Here is a 24,528-nt window from a genome sequence, read left to right on the forward strand (position 1 = left end):
GACTCTCATTCTAAAGTGCAATTCTATTCCAACTACCTTTCTCATACAGAATTCCAGGAAGCAATCTTAGAAGGGCCAGAATCAAGACACTAAGCTACGCTGTTCTTCCCTACTCATTCCTCGTAGAAGCACTTCCTTCATACTCGTACACTTTATGTGCGTGTTTCTAACTGACCTGTGTATGAACCATTTGCCAGCTGCTGGTCTTAGAACTCTAGGATGATAGATAAGAAGCTGAAACGCAGCCACTTCGCAATTTCAATAATTGCAAAGCCACTGGACAATTTCAGTAATTCGAATGAATTCGTTTCACCTTTCTTATCCTCCACTACAGCCTAGGAAAGGGCCCTAAGAGAACGACACCTAACTATTTCTTTGACATCCTTCTGTACTGTTCTGGCATGGTACCATAAAGTACTTTAAACATCAGCACGAACCCTGCGGGATTAAGAAATTAACTTCTCCACATGGCCACCCCAGTCAGACGGTAACCAGCACAATTCAAGGGGAAGCATGGTGAGGAGCTAAAAACACACTTTGGAATCCAGATAAAGATATTATTAAAACGTTGAAATAACTCAAAAGCGTAGGCTAAAGGAGTCAACGAGCCAACAATCAACGTGTCGCTATTTGGAACAACTAATCACATTTGGAGTAAATTAGGGTGAATGAGTATATTCGACCCAACCACTAGTTTCTGGATTTCTTGCTCCCTTTGGGACACAAATCCACTTGGAAATCGCACCTGTAACTTTCCCAGTGGCTCCCAAAACAAAGGCTCTCTGAACTCCCCTTTGCCAGATGTTTTCCAAAGACGTCCCCAGCGCTGGGCCCAGCAGGCTACTCACCTGTGATGCATCTGCTTGAGGCCAAGGGTCAGAGAAAAGAGCACTCGGGCGGCGGAGAACCGGCATCAGGGTTTGCGTTCCAGGGTTACGTGCTACCGCATCTTGCTTACAACCGCTGCACGCACGCGGCCACCCGTCCCCGGGGCCGCCCGGGGCCGCCCGCCTCCTCCCGAGGGCCGGCGGCCGCGCACGCCGCCGCGGGACGGGACATGCCGGGGGACACCAGGGGCCTTTCCTCCAGGAGCGTCGGGAGCGGGGCTGCCCAACCTGGGGAGAGGACAAGGGCGGTCACCAAAGCCCGGGGAGGATGCAGCCGCCGTGCCCTCGCCGCCGGGGAGCCCAGGCGCTGCGGACACCGCCTCCCAAGGGCGGCCCCCTCGCCCGCCGGCAAGGGGCCCGCAGGCCGGCCGCCCTCGCCCCGCCCCGGCCGGGCCCGCGCGCAGCCCACCTGCTGGCCGCGCGGGGGGCGCGCGCGCCTGCCCCACCGCTTTGTTCCTCATCCGGGCAGAGCTCGCCTCGGGGCCCTCCCCGCCCGCTCGACCCCCGCGCCCCGGGGGCCGCTCGCCTAACGTTTCCCGCCCGGCCTGGCCCAGCCCGCGGTCTACTCCGGGCCGCACCCTCTGAGGCGCCTTTCCGGCTCCGCTGCCACCCTCGCCGCCCGCCGCCCCGCCCCTCGCGCGTGCGCCCCTCCCCGCCGCCGCCGCCCGCGGAGCCGCTTCCGCGCGTGCGCACCGCGGGCTCCCCGGCCGGCGAGGGGCGGGCCGCTAGAGGAGAGCCCCGCGAGCGCCGCGTCTCCATCCGGCCAGGTCGAGTCGAGCGCCGAGCCATCGACCCACAGTTGCTAGGCAACCAGGGCCGACGTGCACGGAGGGCGTGGCTCTTGAGTCCCCCAAATCCTCCGGACTAGGGTTTCAGGCTTAGCGGCGTTCCCCTCCAAGGAGAGCGTGAGTCCTCGCGAGCCCGCCGGATTCGAAATACGCACTTAGCCCAGCGATGTTGGCGGTGTTGCCGGGAAGGAATTGGGATTGTATCCCGCGTATTTTTCACCATCCCTTACACCTGAAGGTTGCCCACTTTCCCTGCTGCAAGTCCTAAAAGGTGGTGTTTGGAATTTTGTACAAATTTCCTTCCCCTTCTTTCTTTGCCCTTCGTTCCCTCCTGCATGGCAGGCACTGTGCTAAACTCAAGGAAAAGAGTCCCAAATTCACAGGAATTGGTCCTTGAAACAACAACACACTACCTGGTAGCTTCCACACACCAGCAGAACAGCAGAGACCCCTGAATTCCTCCTTTCATTCAGAAAATATTTATTGAATTACATCTCAAACATAGGGATACGAAATAAGGCTTAGGTCTTTCTGGACCTTCAACAGCTTGCAGTCTAGGGGGAACTGGTGAGTTTTGAAAATTCAACCTCTTATGAAAGGCAGAGGGACGCAGGAGAGCCAGGAGTGGTGCCAACCCACATCATGTTTCCCTTCCTTCTCGTAAGGAGAAAGCACATTCCAAGTGAGGGAACTAATCCCTGAGCATTGGCAGGTCACATTGGTTTTGCCTTGTTGACAACAAAGAAATCTAAATCAAGAAAGTGATCATACCACGAGTAAGTGAGAGACGATATTCCCTAAAACGCCACTTCAAACCTGAGGCTTAGAGAATGATGATGTGTCTTACAAAAGGCTGAATGATTCCACTCTGGTTTTCTATGCCTGTTCATTCTGAACAATTTTATTAATATCAAAGCTGTAGGGGCTGGCCCCGTGGCCGAGTGGTTAAGTTCACACGCTCTGCTTCCTTGGCCCAGGGTTTGGCCGTTCAGATCCTGAGCGCAGACAAGCCACTGCTCCTCAGGCCATGCTGAGACGTCGTCCCACATGCCACAACTAGAAGGACTCACAACTAAACATATACAACTATGTACCAGGGGGCTTTGGGGAGAAAAAGGAAAAATGAAATCTTTAAAAATGTCTATATATCAAAGGTGTATGTAAAAATTAGATCAGATAAATGTCAGAGCTAAAACTACAATACTTATAGGAGAAAATCTTTGTAACCTTGATAGGACACAAAAATTAGGAACCACTGAAAAATTGGCAAATTGAACTACATCAAAATTAAAACTTTTGGTCTCAAAAAGACACTGCTGACAAAATGAAAAGTCAAGCCAGAGACAGGAAGAAAATATTTTCAAAACAAACATTTGACAAAGGACTTCTATCTGGAATATATAACAAACCCTTTGAACTCAATAATAAGAAGGCCAACAACCCAATTTTTAAAAATGGACAAAATATTGGAATAGCCACTTCACTGAAGAAGATACATGGATGGCAATTAAGCACACAAAAAGATAAGCAACATCATTAGTTATTCAGTAAATGCAAATCAAAACACAATGAGGTAACGTTACATACCTACTAGAGGAGCCCAGATTGAAAAAGACCAACTATAGCAAGTGTTGGTGCAGAGACAAAGCAACTGGAAGCCTCCTCATTTGCTGGTGGCAATGCAGAATGCTGCAGCCACTTCAGAAAACAACTTTGCAATTTCTTATACCATACAATTCAGTAATTACACTCCCAGGTATTTACCTAAGAGAAAATAAAAATATATGTACAGGGGCGGGCCCTGTGGTGCAGAGGTTAAGTTCCCACGTTCCACTTCCGGGGCCTGGGGTCTACCGGTTCGGATCCCAGGTGCGGACATGGCACTGCTTGGCAAGCCATGCTGTGGGAGGTGTCCCACATATAAAATAGAGGAAGATGGGCACGGATGTTAGCTCAGGGCCAATCTTAGCAAAAGGAGGAGGATTGGCAGCAGATGTTAGCTCAGGGCTAATCTTCGTAAAAAAAAAAAATACATATATAAATGTATACATACATATATGTATGTATACATATATACACATATATATATGTGTATATATCTACAGACAAAGACTTGTAAACAAAGATTCATAGAAGCTTTATTGGTAATAGCCCCAAGCTGGAAACAACCCCAATGTCCATGAACTGGTGAATGAATAAACAAATTATAGTATGTCTCATAGTGAAATATTACTCAGCAATAAAAAGGAACAAGCTATTGATACATGGATGAGTCTCAGAAGAACGATGCTAACTGAAAGAAACCATACACAAAAGACTACACATTATATGAGTCCATTTGTATGAAATTCTAGAAAAGACAAAGCTATAATAATAGAATGTAGGTAAGTGATTGTCAGGAGTTGGGGATGAGCAGGAAGAGGATGAGACTGCCTGCAAAGGTGCATAAGAGAACTTTTAGGGATGATGGAAATGACCTTGGTTGTGATAGTGGTTACACAACTGCATACATTTGTCAAAATTCATCACATAGTACATTTAAAATTGATGAGTTTTATTATATGTAAAAATACATCAAAAAGTAGATTTAAAAAAAAAATGATGTCAGGGTCAGCAAAAATTGAAGCAACCTATCCCATTCCACAGGCTAGATTCAGTCCATTGTATGCTCTCCCATCATTCTTATCTTTACTGTAACAATTGTTTAATTTTCTATCTTGCCAAATAGATTTTAAGTTTTGGAAACAAAATCCATGTCTATTTTAGTTAGTGCTATATGAGATAGCACAATACCAAGCACATATTAGGTGCCCTATAAATATTTGTTGAATGAATGAAAGTCAAACTGGCATATTTCTAAGCTATGTTTATTGATTCACATCTATTTACTTAGAGAGGTACAGCCAAACGGATGCCCAAAGGTTCCCTAAGGAGCTAGTTGAAGGTCACTTGCCACTTTAAGAAGACACTAACATGCCATTAAGACAATTAAAACAGGGGCCGGCCCCGTGGCCGAGTGGTTAAGTTTGCACACTCCGCTGCAGGTGGCCCAGTGTTTCGTTGGTTCGAATCCTGGGCGCGGACATGGTACTGCTCGTCAAGCCATGCTGAGGCGGCGTCCCACATGCCACAACTGGAAGGTCCCACAGCTAAGAATATATACAACTATGTACTGGGGGCTTTGGGGAGAAAAAGGAAAAAATAAAATCTTAAAAAAAAAAAAAAGACAATTAAAACAATGAGAAAATTACTGACCAAACAGACGGTAGAAATGAAGAGTATTGCTGCTGTTTTCGAACTCAAGTATTAGAAAGGCTGTGAAACAAAGATGAAAGGTTGCAATTAAGGGCAGACCTTAGATATAATTGTATTTAAGACAAAGCAGCTAACAACCATTAACATTTTGCTAGGTGGCAAAGACAGATGCAGAGAACAAATTACCTTTAAACATTATCTTCTGAGCCCTAAAGACAAGGACAGTGATGGGTAAATTTGGGCCTGGATTGGGCTGCTCAAGACATCTTGCTTTCATTGACTGTAATTAAGGATTAAATCCTGCGTCTGATCTCTCATGTTAAGGAGGGTCTGGAAATTTGACTTTACTGTAAATTGTTGTTACAGTAAATTGTTGGTAAACCTGTTCTTTGGCATTCTTGGGATTCTCCTCTGTAAGCCTGATACATTTATAATTTGTTGTATTAGGTTCTAACTGACTCATTTCTTTATTTAATATTTACAGAAAGGCATGGAAAGAGTTTATTCAACAAATATCTGTTGAGTACCTACCGTGTGCCAGGCACAAAATACCAGTCCTCATGGAGCTTATGTTATAGATAATAAACAAACAAATAATTAAAGTATAAAATATACCAGATTTCAATAAATACCATGAAAAAAAGTATGGCAGGGAAGATAGAAAGTGCTCCAGGATAGGAGCTGCAATTTTTTTTTTCCTGAGGAATATTCGCCCTGAGCTATCATCTGTTGCCAATCTTCCTCTTTTTTTCGCTTGAGAAAGATTTGTCCTGAGCTAATATCTGTGCTAGTCTTCCTCTATTTTGTATGTGGGTTCCCAAGAAGTGGTGTAGGTCCACACCTGGGAACTGAACCACAGCCACCGAAGTAGAGTGCACTGAACTTAACCACTAGGCCACAGGGCTGGCCCCCGCAATTCTAAATAAGGTAGACAGAGAAGTCATCGTTGAAAAGGTAACATTGAAACCAAAGGAGCAGAGGGAGTGATCCCTGTGGACATCTAGAAGAAGAGTATTTCAGTCAGTGGGAAGTGCCAGTGCAAAGGCCCCGAGGCAGGGGAATGCCTGGCAGGTTTGAGGAATTGCAAGGAGGCCAGCGGTACTAGAACTGGATTGTCCAATATGGTAACCACTAGCCACAGGTGGCTCTTGAGCCCCTGAAATGTGCCTGGTTCAAACTGTGTAATCATTGTAGGGTGGGAGAGTGATTGTGTTAATGGCCCCAGTTCGTCACTCCTCTTGGGAACCATGCCCTTTGCAAGGTGACTTTATTGTTCATCCCAGAAAGAGTGGGGCCTTTTTTTTCTGCCCCTTGATTCTGAGTTTGTCATGCCAGACGTGCTAGAATTGAGACAAAGTCAGCCTGAAGTACTGCCCCTCTGCCTCAAGAACTAATGAATGCTTATTGTTTTAAGCCGCTGAGTCTTGGGGTGGTTCAGTCGATGGCCGTTCTGATGAGGGTGCTTGCTTTTCTTGGATCCACTGATTTTCTGCTCTGATCTTCGGAAACCGTTACATGGATAGAAAAGATTAAGCACTAGTATTGGAACATTATTTCTCTTGGGTTCGTGTTGCAAGTACCCGGTTTAACTCCGCAGGGCTGCAGAACGGTGTGTTTACTAAATGTAGTGGATGTGGAACCAGAACTGAGATACTCTTGTGCGCTCTGTCAACTCTTTGGACTTAAAAAACAGAACATACATGGGGATGAATTAAATTTTTCATATTTGAAGGAATCATACTCATTTCAGTGGAGGATCACCAGCACTGTTCCTGTGGAAGGAACCCTGGCTCTGCTCAGGCTTTGTGTAAGACCCCTCTAGTTGAGACTGAGCAGGATAAGAAATTGGGAAGAATGATCTGTAGAGTTTAACCAAAGAAATTTTGATGTTGATATCTTTGAATTTTAACCTACAAGGGTAGAGTTGTTTAAACTTTGGGTTTAACTTATCCCTATCAATTTGATAATGGGAGATTTCTTTCTTTCTTTCTTTCTTTTTTGGTGAGGAAGATTGGCCCTGAGCTAACATCTGTTGCCAATCTTCCTCTTTTTGCTTGAGGAAGATTGTCCCAGTGCCAACATCTATGTCAATATTCCTCCAGTCTGCACGTGGGATGCAGCCACAGCATGGCCTGATAAGCGGTGTATGGGTCCATGCCCAGGATCCAAACCTGTGAACCCCAGGCCACCAAAGCAGAGCGTGGGAAACCAACCACTTACGCCACTGGGCGGGCCCCAAGGGAGGTGTATTTTTAAATTTGGAGTATCACTCTACCGATCGCATAACCTCTGGCCGGCCATATTGGAATGGTCTTCATTAGAGAAAGGAAAAGAATCAGGAATGAGTTTTTGGCCTAGGGACCACCAGGCTTTGGGGCCAATTTAACTAACGTGTTGTTCTGATCTATTTTAAGGGGCAAAGCAAAACTGCCCATCTGTGATTCTAAGATGATACACAAAGGAGTGGTAGCTGCCATTGAAGGAGACTGGAAACTGGGGAGGGAAAGATAAGAACGTTGCTAATGGCCTCGAAAAATCCCAAAAGCAATGATAAAAGAAATCTAAGAAGTAACTGAAAATTTAACTCTAAAGAAGTTCCATGTGGCTTTTAGGATGAATTTTAGCAAATCTTCAAGGAATAATTTCCACCTTTTACAGATGTATCCAGAACCTAGAAACAGATGTAAAGCTACGTAAATTATTTTTAAGAGTTTGAAATAACACTGATACCAGAAAAGGAGAGCACAAGAAAATGAAACTCTGAGCCAACGTAACTTGGGACTGTAGGAACAAAATTTCTAAAGAAAATATTAACAAATTGAATCCAGCAGTATATTAAGACAATTACGACTCCATAGGGTTTAATCCCAAGAATGCAAGACAGCTCATTAGCAAATCTATTATTGTAATTTACTGCAATAATAAATTAAAGAAGAAAATACTCATGATTATCTTCACAGATGCATTTGATAAAATTGAAGAGCCATTCCTGATAGTATTCTTAGCAAACTAAGAACAAAATTTTCTTAATTTGACAAAGAATATCTCCTATATGGTGGAACATTAGAAACTTTCCCATAAAAATACGAGGATACTAGCTATTCCTACTACAATTACCATTGGACTGGAGGTCTCAGGCGATGAAATTCAATAAGAAACATAAATGAGTTATATTAGAAAAGAAGAAAGAAAACTGTCATTATTAGCTGACAATATATTACAGTTTAAGAAATCCTAGAAAATCTTCTTTAAAAGATAACTATTAGAACTATCTTGAGAGGGTCTTGTTTCACAAGTGTATAGATTTATCAAAACTGATTGCATTATATATTTAATATATGTGTGGAATTTATCTCAAGTAAAAGCCATTAGAACTAGTACGAGAGATCAGTGAAATGAGTGGATTAAAGATTAACATGGAATAAATCAATAGCTTTGAAAAATAGAAAAAAACTCTATTCACAACAGCAGCCAAACCTAAGAAACATCTGGAGGTAAACGTAAGAAATGTGTAAGCTCTACATGAAGAAAACTCTGAAACTTTATTAAAGGGCAAAACAGAAAATATGAATAGATAAGTTCTATGATCATATAAAAGAGATCCAGTGTTAAACAAAATGTCAATTCTCTCCAAATTAATCTGTATATTTAACACAATCCCAATGCGAATCCCAAGGGTTTTTTTTCCCTCATGGATATTAAAAATGCATGTTGCTTCCTTTGCTCTTCTTTTCCAAATCTGGGCGTCCTTGCTCAACAGCTCTTCCAGATGAATTGTAGAGTAGGCATCCATTCTTCAAGCCTTGAGTTTGGTGTCTTTTTCTAATTCACACCAAGTTGCCTCATGGACAATGAAAGGCTTTGTAAAGCTTGTAGTAGAAGAAGGTAGCCTTAAACAAGAGAGAAAAGATAAAAATCATAAGGAAAGGATTAATGCATTTGACTCCATTAAAATTTTACATTTCTCTATGACAAAAGACTGCACAGACAAGGTTAAAATGCAAACAGTCTTTGAGAAGAATAGAAAAGATGCTAATAAATTGTACCTATGTATTTGTGGTTCTTTAAATCTCACTGTAAATTATATTATCTTTAAAATGGAATGTAATTACTCTACTGCATGACAATTTGACCTTCAGTTTACTTTCTTATCTGTTTCTCTGAAACGTAATATAGAATGTCAACTATGTCGTCAGGCAAACGTATTTAGATGAAAGCAATCACGTGGCTGGTAAATTGCGTCTGGCCTGGCGCACTATAGAGACCTGATGGGGGAGCGTGGCCTTGGGCTTCCCTGAGGGTGAAGGCTTTAACTGGGCTCTGCTGGGGCTCCTGGAAGCTAAGCCGGTGAAGTTGTTACAAGAAATACTGGCTCCTGATGGGTATGAGATTTCTAAGTCAGGCCAGCTGCCACACCGGTCTGATTAAGTCTTCGTTCCTTGCACCTGAGCTGTCACTGGGCTGCAGCGAGGATTAGAGGAGGAGCAGCTGTGTGGATTGCTGCCGCAATTACTGCAAGGACTCCCAGGATGGTAGAACGCCTAATTCTGCCCTGCTCCAAGCTGTCCTTCCTGACCTTATACCCTTCCAAACGAATCTGACGCCAAATGTGGCCCATGGTAGTCTCATGAGTCTAGATATGTAGTTGCACCTAAGAAGCCCCTTGGCGGATGTTGCACATGGTAATACAGACAGTTTATACCTGAGCTATAGAGACAAGGACTAATTTGAACAAAATCATGTTAGAGTATCAATTTGAGATTTAGTCAACTACACCTGTGAGAAATCTTCTTTCTAGCCAGGTGATAATATAGGCTTTCTTGTTCTCCTTTGTGGCCGCTGATGCAAATGGCAGGTATGGGGACAGAAGGGTATGTACGCCCCTGTGCCACGAACCTAGAAAACCAAAATCTATAATGTGATATCAAATATTTCACAAGAAGAGCCAATTTAAGTCTCTGCATCTCTCATGTTTCAAGCAAGTGACGGAGACCTGTCTGAGTTTTAAGGGCGGACCTTGAATGTACACAGCCTGATCCTTCGTGAATCCCATTCCCACTTTTACAAGCAGATCCGAACAGGGCTGCACAAGCCTAGTCCCAAGTGTCCTTGGCAGTTTAGCGTGTCTGTAACTTGATCTAGCCAGTCTTACGGGAGACGCCTTTAAAGTGGGAGAGAACTGTTTGGGTCAAAACTGACTGGAGAATGAGTGCGAGTCAGAACGTTCTCTTTTGATCTTTTATCTAACAAGGAAGGCAGAGCCTGCCCCCTTCACATCATGTGAGTAAACAAGTACCTCTCTCCCTGGAAAAGCCACTGATTTCCAATGCATTTGTGCCTTGAAAAAGTATATGAAAAACTGTCAGCAGTCTTTATGACCATGTAGATGCATCATAACATTACCTGGACCCTATAAAAAGACCAGTATAGGATCTGACCATTTTTCATTGTGGTATTAGTAGCAAAAAATATATATATCCTGTAGATATGTTTTCCTCAGAGACAGAATTTATAAGAAGCCAAAAAACCTGGTCCAGGACCTTTAAATTATAGTGATAAATCTGTGGGTTTGGGTCAGATCAGGGTGTCACTTGAGTTTTCTATAAATTTTCCCTTATTATTTTAAACTTCATTAGATTAAAAAATACAAAAGTAACACGAGCTTTTTCTGATAAGTTAAACAGTAGACAGATCCATAAAGAAAAATGAACAACCCCCCCTTTCCCAGTGGCACCCCTTTTAGACAACAAATGACAAAAGTTTAGTCTTTCCACTTCACTCTCTGTGCTCAGGCAAACACATATACAGATATGTACATCACGTAGAATAGTTTGTTTTAACTTCACACTGCATATGTTACTCTGCAATTTGCTTTTCTTCACTTAACATTATGGACATCTCTGCAAGTTCTTACATATAGCTCGAGCTCATTATTTTTAATAATAGCATAATATTCTAAAAGTATTAGCCCTTTCCCTATTGATGGACATTCAGGCTGTTTCCTTTTTAAAATCACTACAAACAATGTTGCAATAGATGTTATAGTTTGTATAAATCCATACTGGTGCATTTATTTTTGTAAGAAAATTGTAGGAATTTCTCAGGTCAAAGCATAGCAGCGTGTACCATTCATTTCAATAGTTATTTTCCTCAAAGCTGGTAGCAATTTATGCTTCCGCCCCTTCTTAAATCCTTGCCTGCCCTGGACGTTAGCAATCTTTTTAATTTTCGCCAATCTGAGGATGAAAAATGGTATTTCTTCACTGTTCTCCTTTTTGCTCCCCTCCAATCAATTCTCCAGTCTGCAGACAGTGAACTTAAAAAGCAAAATCTTATGACGTCACCTCTCTGCTCAAAATACTTCATTTATTTCCGTCACTCAGAATAAAGGCTAACATCTTCGAGATGGCCAAGAAGCACCTTGTGTCTAACAGTCTACCTGCCTCTCTGGTGGGCTTTTCTCCCAATAGGAGGGGCTTTCTTCTGATCTCAACTTTGCTGAGAAATCAAGATGGCATTTTAGGTCGTTTGCCAGTACAAGCCTCATAGGGAGCTACGCCTTCTAAAATGTGACTAACTTATGCCTGAAAGGAATAATTATTTCTATTTTATTTGCCTTGATGGAAGTGTTCTTCCAGTTGCTTCGGGCAGATCGCTTAGAATAAACAGGGAAGCCTAGGACTTGTCAAAACAACATGTTAGGACGACACCTTGGCTCCTGGGGAATAGGCAGAAAAATCTGATCTTAAATGTAGGGGGGTTTTGCTTCTCTTGTTTTTTAAGTTGGACTTTTAAAGTAGAACCTGCCTTTAATGTGCTGGTTTGTAGAACAGGAAATCTGATTGTCAGTGTGATAACACATTCTTTGACATTAACCAGTACAGTTGGATTTTTAATGACACTTTCATCTTCAAAGCCCTTTACCAACACGGGTGGATTAATTATTCATTTTTTGGTTGTGTGTTAAAAAGACAAGTCTTCAAAGCCATCATCCTTTCTCCTTAGAATTGGGGCTCTCCACCTTTCAAATGTTGCTTTCCTGCCCCCAAGGGAGAAAATAAATTGCATCTTTTTAAGACAAAAAGAATACAATAGAAATATACTCTTTACACTATGGACAGATGATGTCCTTATATCCTGGGTGGGATTAGAAGAGGTCGGGAAGCAGTGTTTAAGCTGTGTTTACAGTAAGCACGGTGAGAAATAACTGGCTAAAACTGTTACTGCTGCGTCTTTTGATGTGCTCTTAAAAAGTAGCACAAATACATAAAGCGATCTGCGTTCAACATAAGTTGGAGCATACCATACGGACCCTTATATTCGTTGCTCAAGTATATTTCTTTTCTGTTCCCTTCAAAGAATGTCTAATCGGGTTTTTAAAACATTTGGTTTTGGAGAATAAAAATCTCAAGCCTTCCCTGGGGTCCTCCCTGACTTGACACATCTTATAACCACAAGGGAGCAGTCTTCCCTCTGATGAGGTCTTCCCTCCACCTCCCCAGAAATGAAAGAGCAAGTGTAAGTTTGCAAACAGTCTAAAAGCTCTTCCCATTAGCCCTGGACGCCGGAAACCACAAAGAGCAGTCAAGTTTTGATTTTCAAGGAGAAAGCCTCTGGTAAACTTTCGCCCAGCCGCCAGATCTGTGGGTTCCTGGGAGGAGCTCTTCTGAAACCTTGAAGATCCCTACGCTCCTGAAGACCCAGAGCGGTGGATTACAGTCAGTGAAAAGCTTGGGTGCCTTCGGAAGATCACTGTGTTTGGTGAGCTCACATTTCTAGGCTAAGGAACCGACCAGAGGAACTCCTTTTGTTGTCTTTTGAAATAAGAAGATCAGAGAGGAAGACGAGGTTCGAAGTGTGGATCAGTGCGTCCTAAATCTTTGCCGATCACCTCCGTCTGGATCTTTATAAAAAGATCCAGGAGTGCAATGAACTTAGGGAATCATGCCGTGTTTCCTTCAAGCCTGTTCTAGAACCTAGCTTCCGCACCCCGAAACTTCTCCGGAAACAGACCAGGCAGTCTGAATGGACCAGCATCTCCGCTTGGAAGATTTTTCAGTCTCATCTTTTCTGCTGAAAGATTCATCTCTTGGGTGATTTGTTTGCTTTTTCGCCGAATGATGGAGAAACGTAAAGCGGCCGGCCTGCTGGCTTTGCCATCCCACCTCCTCACCGTGCCCCTGGGCGTGCCGGGGACCATGCCCCGCCTCCCTCCGAGGGACCCCTTCAGGGTCTCCTTGCGACTGGACGCCGCGCGCTGCGCCCCGAGACAGCCCTACCTGCCCCCGCCGCTGGACGGCGCCCTCGAGCCCGCCTTCCTCCGCAAGCGCAACGAGCGCGAGCGGCAGCGGGTGCGCTGCGTGAACGAGGGCTACGCGCGCCTGCGGGACCACCTGCCGCGCGAGCTGGGGGGCGAGCGCCTGAGCAAAGTGGAGACGCTTCGCGCAGCCATCGGCTACATCAGGCACCTCCAGGAGCTGCTGGAGCGCCACGCACGGGGCCAGGAGGGCGCCGGCCCCCCGCGCAGGGCCGAATGCAACAGCGACGGCGAGTCCAAGGCGTCGTCGGCTCCTTCGCCCTGCAGCGAGCCGGAGGAGGCGGGCAGCTAGCCCGCGCTGGACCCCGGAGGGACCCCCGCGCCCGCTGCCCGGCGCGCGTTTGGAGCCTGGTCTAAGGGTCTCTCCGAAGGTGGTTTGCATTTTTAATCCGGTTTGTTTTCCAGGACTGAATCTTAGGAGAAAGGAATGAGCGTTTTAGGGGCAAAAAAGGTATTTTGACGTTCTGGTTGGTTCCCTCCACCCCTCCCTTATTGTTTATGTGCCCTGCAACTCAAAGGTGCTTATTAAGGAAATTCTTTTCCTGTACTGCTCAAATGCAAACCGTACCAGATTCTGAGCGCCTCGTTCTAAAAACGATTCATCTAAAACCTCAAAGGGCGATAACCAACGGAATTTCCCGCAGTCAAGCGGTATGGGTACATGATGTACATCAACGTTGAAATCAACCTTAACTGAAGAAGAGCTTTCCAAAAACAAATAAATAAAGGACAGCCCCTAAAAAGAAAGGAGCGTTTTCTGCATTCCTTCCTTTGGGAATTGTGTTAGAAATTTAATTGACGCCGTGCTTTGGGTGAAGGTGACTCTAAGCTGACACCTGAGAACACATTTGCCGGAGCGTGCTGCTAGGCCAGTTCATGCTGTTGACTGAATATGTGAATTTGGTGCTAGAGAAGGCGTCCTATATTTGATAGATCCTGTTTTATCAAAAAGTGGCCATTTGGGAACTTCATAGCGTTTAGCAGATAACGTGTGTTGGTGTTAATGATCTCTTTGGAAGAGAACTCCGACTTGTATGAAAACTTATTTTTCCTCTCAGTTGTCTTTGTCCCTTTAAAAAAAATTTTCCTTTTCTTTGCATCCCCCGCCTTGTAGTTCTCACTCTATCTAACCTTTGGTTAAATTAGTGACACTGTGACAAAAAAAAAAAAAAAAAAGGGAAGCTTAGATGGTTGGATGGGATAGACTGAGGTTGGTACGTTCTCAAACTTTTATCATTGGTGGGCTTCCCGGTATATTGAAATTATCTTGCAGTGTAGGCTTGTTCTCAGTCTTTTAAAAATGCTTAATTCTGGTCACTTTTTTCTGAAACAATTACAAACTCAGTAGATAAATCAAATGCTTAGTGATAGATAACGTTCTCTAAAATCATTTTTTAATTTGCTGAATTGCACTTTCCACGCAGGCAGCTTTGGTATGGGGTGGGGGTGGGCCCAGGAAATGGAAAAGAACGGAAAACTAACAAGGGCTAGCTATTTCAGGGTATTATTTCACTTAATCCCCATAGTGGCCCCCTGTACCCCCTTTTTACAGATGTGTCAACTGAGGGAAGCTAATATTCAGTGAACATCTTTTACATGGCAGAAGTTTTGTTGGGTGCTTTTCACATCTTGTCCTATTTAATTCTCATAAATCTGTGAGGTGGGTATTACACATATTGTGTGGGTTAAAAAAAAAGAGGCTCAGAGAGGTTACATGCCTTGCCCAGCTTAGTATTACCAGGATACGCTGAGCTGAGGTTGAGTCCAGAGTCAGCCTGACCCAGAGGCCAGGCTTCCTGTCTCGCTTACCGTGCCCGCCCTTGCTGTCATTTGCTAGTTGGGTGATGGGACAAATGTTACTTAACCTCTCAGCAACTCAACTTCCTCATCTGTACTATTTCACAGGAGAAGTGGAGATTAAGGAATTTGGTCATCTGCAAGGTACTATGCAATGATAAATTAGTAGTGTTATCACTATGTGGAGAAAGTCCTATTGCTTGGTTCTGCGGAGAGCAAAGCCTGCTTAAAGAGGATGTCTAGGTAGACTTAGTGTGGTTTCTTCAGTGTTTCAAAAGGAGGACAGACTAACCACATTCCACTGCATTTTACCTTCTATTTTAAGGTTCTAGGGGACATGATTTGACCTGTGGAATGCTGAATCTGTGTTAAAACGTATAATTACTAATATTTGCAACGATGAGTTATAATGGACTTCTGCTGTTTCCAGCTGTGCAGATAAACGCTGTGCAATGATTCATGACCAGATTACTTTTTCTTGAGAAATGGGTGGAGTCTTTTGGTTTGAATGAGCAAGAGGTAACAGCTGTTTTTTCTTGCCCATTGCTTGGTTACAGCCTCACACACTCCTGTGAGGTCTCCATGTTGGTCTCCAGGCTGGTTGTTATTCCAGAGAGGGGTTTGAATGAAGCAAGCCTAAGTGAGATGTATTTCCTAATTAGGGGGAAAAGGTGGGAAAACACCCACAGTTCCCTTCCTAGCGGAGTTGGAGCAGAGGCTAATTAACCAAGTTGTCGAGAAGCTTGAGAGAGGTTTTTTTTAGAATTCTTCCATGGGCAGTAATAATACTCTCTGTCCCTTTATGCTGCTTCAGCCGTGGGCAGACACCTGGCCGTTCTCCTTCCTAAGGTAGGAACAAGAATAATACAGGAGTATATTTTGTTTGATCGCTACAGACTATGTAGTTGCTTTTAAATGCAGGAAAGAAGATTTTCACTTACTTCTTTAAGATAAATGTATAAAATGTGTGAATAAATATAGTTGGCTGAGAGGAGTGGTTTCTGAAGAGGACAAAGGTAGTTTTAAAGAACTTTATTCTGAATAAAATGCCTTGAGAGACTTTTAATGTGGTTTTGTTTGAAGCCCTATTGAGAATAAGGCAATGATTTTGAGAAACTTTTTGAAAAAAAAAATAATAAAATCCCATCACAATCATATAATTTTCTTGAGAGAAAAAAAAATCGGGCAGTTTTTCTAGACCCTTTTTGATGACTTACAGGAGGAGCACCGATCCGGGAATGAGAACTTGTAAAAAGTTCAGCCTTCCCTTTTCCTGTGAATGAAGACTCCCAAAAAGAACAAAATTAATTCCCAATAAGTTATATAGAAGCAACAGAGTGAGGGGAGTTTTATGGACGTGATGCCTTCACGAAAGGAGAAACATTTACATGTCCTTCAAGATCTTCCCTGTCTTTTTGGCCACTCAGCCCAGACGTAGCCATTCATTATACTTTATTGCTTTTAGAATATTCCCTGTGGTTCATAACCCTGATTCATTGCAGCGACACCCCAACCCTGTCCGCAGCGTGCAAAGAAGAAGGGGCTATGGCAGAATGTGTCCTGGCCTAGGGCTTGGGCCAGCTCTGCCACTCGCCCACCTGGTGATCTTGGGCGAGTCCCTACCTTGTAAGATCTCAGTTCCCTGTGCTTGGACATGTGAAGATGACACTGCATGATCTTTTAGGCTCTTCCTGTTCTAAAATGCCATTCATCTGGCACGTGCAGAGTCCTAGACTATGGGAAACAAATGTCAGTCGGACATGCGCACTTCCTGCCACAGAGTACAGCTGCTCTGTTTCTGCATCCTCTTTTCCCACTAGAAAGATCCAGCCTCAGGTCTGCAGTGCACTCTTTTTTGAGTCCTAGTGGCTGTTACAATGTCTAATTAAAAAATAAAAATGAAATCCTAGCTTTATAATTTTTTATTGAATGGAATTTGAAGAATCTTACAATCTGGAGGGAAAATGGACCCATTTCTCCTCAATATGAGGAAAAAACGTACAAGTGGTGTAATTGATGTCCAAAATGAAAAATGCTATGAGGATACGGGAGCGGTTCTAGCTTCAAGTGCATAGAACACTAGGAGGAAAGGCTTTTGGGAAGGCAGCCTTTGGCAGGTGAAAATGGAATGAGAATTACAGGCAGAGGGGCCAAGCGGAACAGAGGTGCCTAGAACACAAGAACTGTGTTCAGAGAGTAGAAAAGTCGAGTAAATAGGAGACTACAAGTGGTGGCTGCAACAAGGTTATGGAAGGCCAGGCTAAAAAAAACTTGAACTTTGTTTTTTAGACAATGGGGAACTATTGAAAAAAATTTTTGTTTGTTTGTGGTTGGGAAAGAGGGTGAGCTGTTCAGGGCTGTGGTTGAGGATCCCTCGGGTGGCAGCAAACAGCAGGCCAATAGGGTGTTGCAATCCTTGAGAGAGGAAGTGAGAGCCCAAGCTGAGGCTGTGGCAGTGGGAATGGGAAAGAAGGGATAGGTTGGCAGAGGACGTGGGAGTAGCATTGGTAGATCTTGGTAACTCAGAGGATGGGGTTGGGGGATGAGGAAGAGGAAGACGTAAAGAAAACCCTAGTGAGTGCCTGTCAACTGAAATTGGGAGCACAGAAAGAGCAGTGGATTTCAAAGGTACGAGTCTTGTTTTGGACATACTGGGTTTAACATACTGATAGACTGCTGCTGTCCACAAGCAGTTGGAAAGGCTGATGTCGAGGTCAGCAGGGAAGTTAAGAAAAGCTGCAGGTTTGAGAGTCATATATAGGTTATAGATGAGATCTCCCAGGGAGAATATCGCTGAGAACAAGAGAAAAAAGCTGCCGCCAGCCTGCATTGAAGGATTTGCCAAAGAAGAAATGTCTTTGAAGAGAACTAAGTTGGAAGGAGAACCAGGCTAGTATGAGATCATGGCAATTAAAGGAGGATGTCATTTTATAAGAAGGAGGGAGTGGTGGCAGCATCCTGTGAGTCAGAGGTGTCAGGGGGTTTACGTGTGAGGGGAACCCATTGGATTTAGCCATTAAAAGATCACTAGAGAGCTTTATAAGAGCAAAGAAGGGACAGGATGAGAAAGCAGAGGTCTGGCTGAAGACTGCCCATTCAAGATGCTTCCCAGTGAGTGGAGAAAGAGAGCTGGGATGATGGAAGCAAAATTAGATGGAAGGAAAGATGGGACATCAAAGATAGTTCTAAGCCTGAGATCTTAGAGGCAAAACAGTTCTAGTCAACTCAGAGGTGACAAGGCTTCGTGGAATCTGAAGTGGAGGTGCAGGTCCTAGGAACTGGAGAAATGAATGAACTGGGTTGGAAAGAATGAGTTAGAACTAAGGTAGGTGTTTAAGTCATTGAGGAAGATGGGGCAGGGCCTGCCATTGGCGGATGCTGGTGATGAAAATGAGAAGAGGATTGTATGAAAAGTGTAACTCTGTGGGTTTAGCGTTGTTCCTGAGGTACCGTCTGCTTTCAAAAGCACGGAGTTAACAGTTTTTAATGACTTGGTTAAAAAGTTGGCACGAGGGGCTGGCCCCGTGGCCGAGTGGTTAAGTTCACGCACTCTGCTGCAGGCGACCCAGTGTTTCGTTGGTTCGAATCCTGGGCGTGGGCATGGCACTGCTCATCAAGCCATGCTGAGGTGGCGTCCCACATGCCACAGCTAGAAGGACCCACAACAAAGAATATACGACTATGTACTGAGGGGCTTTGGGGAGAAAAAGGAAAAAAATAAAGTCTTTAAAAAAAAAAGTTGGCACAAATCTCCTCTGTGATGATACAAAAGTTTAAATGATATCCGTATTTACTCCATATTTTATCACTTGGTGACTATAAGTAACTCTGGAAAGTTCTCCAGAGTTTATTATATAAGATAATGATAATATACGCAGCACATCTTGCCCTAGCGTCTGGCAGCAAATAATAGATGCTCAATAATTTATTAATTTCCTTTTGTCTGTGGTTTCTGGGGCCCCCAAAAAAATACTCTTCTCATGTAGCACAGCTTTGACAGCACCCGGTACAAAGTAAATGCAATGGATCAAGGACTGGAGAGAAAAAAGAAAATAGCACCTTTGCTCCTTTGGCCTAGCACGTTTTGATCTGTGGGCAACATAACTTCAACCCTGGACACTTGAAGGTAATGCTCAGCGTCCTGGCTCCAAGTGCCCTAAGCCTTCAGTGAATTTGAGAGCAGAGACCCACCAGGCAGGGGGAAGCATTTCGCAGGCGAGTCAGCGTCCCCCAGCTATAACCAAGCCGACCAAGGTTTCAGATGGTGCATTTCAAAAGCTTTCCGAGCTATTTCTGTCTAAACAAAGGTTTCTTCAAAGCTCCCAAAGTTAATATTGTCGTCTCCAAAAATGGATAACAATCCCACTTGTCGCCCTGGGAATGAGACTTTTGATGGGAATATGCACTGGTGGAATCCTTCTCTGCAGAGTAATCACTAAAAAGGCAGACTCTACCCCTAGGCGAGCTTTCTCGACCCTGCTCTATCAGCCATCGCCAACCCTTTCATCTCCGCGTCAGGCGGACCAGCTGCTGGGAGAAGGCAGAGGGCCTGAAGTTGCTCGATATTTTCTTTATGGGCCCATGAAACCGTAGAACTATTTCCAGCTTTTTGATTATTATCGCTGAGTTGGGGATGTGTTTGACTTGCAGGCTCTCTGGGTGGTGAGATTGGTTTTTAATCCTTTCGTAGCTATTTAGCCGCGTCTTTTGGTGAAAATCTGTCAGCGGCCTTTTCATGTTGAATTACTCACTGTCATTAACCGCGGCCCAAAGAAACCACAGATGCTGCAGGAGGAAGTACATCCAGACAATAAAACTCTCCCAACTGGTTTTTGCCTACAGAGCAAGCCTTGAGGGGGCCACTCCTGAAGGCGTTTCTCATTACCCTGACAGTGGAAAAAATCTCTGAAGGAATCCTGTCTCAGAGTCATAGGACTAGAAAGGGCCTTGGGAAATTACCTGATTCAACCCTGGAGTTTTAGTGAAATAAAGGATTAAATGATGCAGGGCAGAAGCTTATCTGTTCTCTTAAATGACCTCTCATGACAGAAATTCTCCGCCAGCTGACGTTTCCTGAGGGCCTATTAGATGGCAGGCTAGCACATATATGTATTATTCTCATCTGATCTTACGACTGTTGACGAAAATAATTCATAACCAATCTATAAACGAAAATTTGGGAGAGTTTATTCTGAGCTGAAATCTGAGGACCATGGCCCGGGGCCTTTCTTCCCGAAGGAAGAAAGGGCACCAAAGAAGTGAGGTATACAGAGTGGTTATATACCCCCATACAGGACGTCTCACATATGATTGAAATGTCCCTCCCACAATAGTCACAACATTGCCCTGTCGGCACAGTGCTTGATGGACACAGCAGGTAGTGGGTCTGCTATCTCAGAGGGCGGGCGTAGCAGGAGGCAGGTCTATTGTCTCGAGCTGGGTGGTCACAGGTGAGCGCAGCAGTCAGTTCCTAGCCTAAGGAAAGATGCTTAATCCTTAAAGAAATGCCAACGTTGGGAGGGGGAGGGAAGTTGCACCTTTATCTCAAGGGCCTTTTCTCTTGCCATAGGGAATGTCTAAAGCAGATATACAATGCATGCTCAACGGCCTTGGTCAGGCCATTTTGGAAAGACAAGGTCAGGCCAAATTAGGTTTACACAAAATGGCTTCCTCATATTCTCCAATATATCCTATTACTTGCCATTTTTATTTGTCACGACTATCCTAAGAGGTATGTATTATGCATCACTTCCATTTTAAAGATGAGCAGACTGAACCTTAGAGAGGGTGAGTAATTTATCCTACAGATAAGTGGTAGCAACCACGTCTGGTTGGTCTTCATCTGTCTATCCATACATTCATCAATCAGCAAATATTTACTGATTGCCTACACAGAACTTAATTTTGGGAAAAAGAAGAGAGTTAATAAATAAGCATAAATATGTAATGTTTCAGGTGGTGATAATGACAAAGAAGAAAAATAAAGCAATAATTTTTATAATTTAATTACTTTTCATCTTTATTTTCAACCAGTATTTCTTCTCTTTTGCCTGTTCTGAGACAAACCTGTGCAGATTCAAATAACTGGATAACTTTTTTTTTTTTTGAGGAAGATCAGCCCTGAGGTAACATCTGCTGCCAATCCTCCTCTTTTTGCTGAGGAAGACTGGCCCTGAGTTGACATCCGTGCCCATCTTCCTCTACTATATATGTGGGACGCCTACCACAGCATGGCTGGCCAAGTGGTGCCATGTCGGCACCCTGGATCTGAACCAGTGAACCCTGGGCTGCCAAAGTGGAACGTGTGCACTTAACCCCTGTGTCACCAGGCGGCCCCTGTTTTTTGACTCTTTAAACGTCATGTCCCATCACCCTTAAGCACTCCACTATGTATGTCTCCCAAACAAGGTCCAATGTGTGTTTTTTCCATCACCACCAAGCAATTCTCCAATTCTCAGTGGACACCGGCTGTTCTGCAATTTAACTCAATCCTGACACTATCTACCTGGAGATAGCGTCAGATCCCACAGGTTAAGAACACAGTCCCACACGACTGTCCCCACTTCAGGTGCAAATCACAAGTCCAGCTTGTTACCTGTGCTTCTGACCAACAGGCTGTAAATCGGAAGTTCCCATGACCCCCTCCTCAGGTTCCATTAATTTGCTAGAGCAGCTCACAGAACTCAGGAAACCAGCTTACTCACTGGATTACTGGTTTATTACAAAGGATATAAATGAACAGCCAGATGAAGAGATACATAGGGCAAGGTCCAGAAGGGTCCTGAGCACAGGAGCTTCTGCCTTGTGGAGTTTGGGGTGTCCCACCCTCCTGCCACATGCATTGTTCTGGTTCACCAACCTGGAAGCTCTCCAAACCCTGTCCTTTTGGGTTTTTAATGCACGCTTCATGACATAGGCATGATTGATTAAATCATTGGCCATTAGTGATTGAACTCAATCCCCAGCCCCTCACCCCTCCCTGGAGGTCGGGGGTGGGGCTGAAAGTTCCTCTCATCACAGGGTTGGTTCCCCTGGCAACCTGCTCCCATCCTTAGGGGCTTTCCAAAAGTCACCTCATTAACATAACCTCAGGCATGGTTGAAAGGGGGTTGTTATGATCACAGGACACCTTTATCACTCTTATCACTTAGGAAATCCCAAGGGTTTTAGGAGCTCTGTGCCAGAAACAGGGATAGAGACCAAATTTATATTTCTGATTATAAATCACAATATCACACGAACACTACCCCGCATACCCACTAAATCAAGAAACCAACCTTGGCACATCACTACTGACCAATTGACAGATTCTATTCAAGTCTCACCCGTTGTCCCAACAATGTCAGTTTTTCCTTTTCGGTCCAGGATCCTATCCAGGAGTGTTTATTGCCACTAGTTGTCATGTCTTTTCAGACACTGGAACAGTTTGTCAACCTTCCCCTGTCTTTGATTTCCTTGATGGTTTTGACCATCCAGTCCTTCATCCTGTAGGAGGCCTCTCAACCTGAGTCCATCTGATGTTTGCTCATGACCAGACTCAGGCCATGCATTCTTGATGGGGGCACCTTAGAGATGGCGCTGGGCTCCTCTCAGTGTCTCACACCAGGAGTCGTGACTTGTCCCACTGTTGGCCATGTTTACCGTGGTCACCTGGTTAGGTTGGTGTCTGCCAGGTTTCTCCACCTTCAATTCACTATTTTCCCCTTTGTAATTGATGAGTATTTGGGGGAGGGGGAGGTATTCCGATATTATGCCAATATCCTGTTCTTCATCAATCTTCCACCAACTCGAACTTAGTATTCATTGACAACTCCCATCTGCGTCAGTCACCCCACAGTGGTGGCCAAATGTTGATTCTCTATTTCCGTTAGTCCTTCCGTATTTATTAGTTGGCATTCTCCTATAAGGAAGAGCTTTTCCTACTGGCTCATTAATTTATTAGTTTTTATCACTATGGACTCATTCAGCGAGTTGTAACCTATTAATATTATTTATTTTTGTTAAGTAATGTTCCTAATTGTTCAAATTTTTCCTTATTTGAAGGGGGTGGGGAAGTCCCTTTAAGTTGGTTCCTTTTGACATGTCTCCATCACTCATTGAGCATTTCATTATTTTCTGGCAAAAGAAGGTGTTCGAGTCTTTCTCTTTCTCTCTCTCTTTGTCTCACACACACACGGATTTAGCAAGGATGACTTCAGTAAACCCCGTGAATTATAGGCAAACTTGTGTGATGGTACATTTTTCTGGGGAGAGAGTCTAGCCCAGCTTTTATCAGATTCTCAAAGAAAGTCTCTAACCTCTGACAGTGTAAGGACCACTGCCTAACATCTCCGGGAAAGCCTGGCAATTCTTTCGGATCTGCCATTTTTCCGGTTCCTTCTTATTGGGTAGCTCAGAGGGGCTTAGCTCTCTTGCTATCTCAGTGACTTCCATTCTAAAACAATCTCTCACTTATAGGAAATGCTCAACACATGTTAGCTCTCAGGATTATTAGGGAGGATTCTTGTGCTCCGCGTGAGTTCCCTCAGGGTCTGAATACATTAGTGGAATTTCCAGTTCCCCTGGCTGGAGAACTTAGTAAGATAAAAACAAAGATAAAGGGAAAAAAAGCTGTTGCCTTTTGGACAGGGTGAGGAGGCAGGTGTTAACTTCCTGCAGTGCCCTGGGTGGAGGTCGGTCAAGTCGTCTGAGCTCAGCAGCACTGCGCCTGGCAGCCCTGGGAAGGGAGACGTCTGGTGGAATCATCCAGATGGTCCTGGCAGCCTCAGACTCTCCTGAGGTTGGTAGTGGTTTGGCTCTTTCAGGAAAGAGGAAAACACACGTAGTTCCAGACCTCTCCCACCTGAGGCCATCTTGCTCTCTCCCTCCTGAAAGGCCAGAGCAAACTCCATGTTCAGTGAGGCGTGAATGCCTCGTGGCCTTCATTTCACTTCACAGACTATTGCTGGAAGCTTTCTGCAGGCAGGACTAGGAGGGTTTTTTGTTAATTGTAAGACAATGTGAGATGTGGGAAAAACTCTCAACCAAAGGTGAGAGCCCTTCCCTCTGGCCCCAGCTCCTCAGCAGCATGCTGTGTGAGGCTGGACAAGTTACTTGAGGTCTCTGGGCCTCGTCTGCTCATCTGTCACAGGCAGCTGGAGTATGGGTGGTCTAGCTTCCTTCAAGCTCCGCATTATGTAACTCTATCTTATTTAGCTCCTGTGGTATTTGAGTTTTCATGTTTGTCCTGTATCCATATGTAAATGAAGAGCACCATTTAAACCTGCTTCCTCTATGAGAAAAGACTTGCTTCCCTTGTTCTCTGCTGGGTCCCCAGGCGCTGGAACAGAACTTACATAGAGCAGACACAGTGAACCAGGCAGGCACGGTTCTGCTCTCATGGTGCTCACATTCTGCTGATGATAAGCGCTGTGTAGAGAATTCAGCTGAGCTGTTGGGTTAGAGTAACCAGGTGGCTGGTCAGGGAATGCTTCTTGTAAGAGGT

General features: G+C 44.3%; 2 protein-coding genes across 3 annotated transcripts in view; one reads left to right on the forward strand and one right to left on the reverse strand.

The window, feature by feature from the left end:
* The window catches only part of PRDM4 (PR/SET domain 4), a 33,418-nt gene extending 31,906 nt beyond the window's left edge, over positions 1-1,512 (reverse strand). The window contains exons 1-2 of one of the 2 annotated variants that reach the window (XM_070599816.1): positions 1,466-1,512; positions 849-1,115 (exon numbers count right to left, since the gene is read on the reverse strand). In XM_070599816.1, coding sequence (XP_070455917.1) covers positions 849-859 — 11 coding nt within the window. In that variant the 5' untranslated portion in view covers positions 860-1,115; positions 1,466-1,512. Of the gene's footprint in view, positions 1-848; positions 1,116-1,465 lie in introns of those variants that run through there. The other variant, XM_008522866.2, reaches the window with a different exon arrangement.
* Positions 1,513-12,328: 10,816 nt separating this feature from the next.
* ASCL4 (achaete-scute family bHLH transcription factor 4) lies at positions 12,329-13,994 on the forward strand. Its single transcript, XM_008522867.2, has one exon. The coding sequence runs from the start codon at positions 13,048-13,050 to the stop codon at positions 13,537-13,539; it is 492 nt and encodes a 163-aa protein (XP_008521089.1). The 5' UTR covers positions 12,329-13,047; the 3' UTR covers positions 13,540-13,994.
* Positions 13,995-24,528: the final 10,534 nt, after the last annotated feature.

This window comes from Equus przewalskii, chromosome 29, assembly GCF_037783145.1.
Source record: "Equus przewalskii isolate Varuska chromosome 29, EquPr2, whole genome shotgun sequence".
Lineage (NCBI taxonomy): Eukaryota > Metazoa > Chordata > Mammalia > Perissodactyla > Equidae > Equus > Equus przewalskii.

Bases quoted from the DNA above. Each gene is read 5' to 3' on its own strand.
- ASCL4 (XM_008522867.2), top strand. From the start codon at position 13,048: ATGATGGAGAAACGTAAAGCGGCCGGCCTGCTGGCTTTGCCATCCCAC.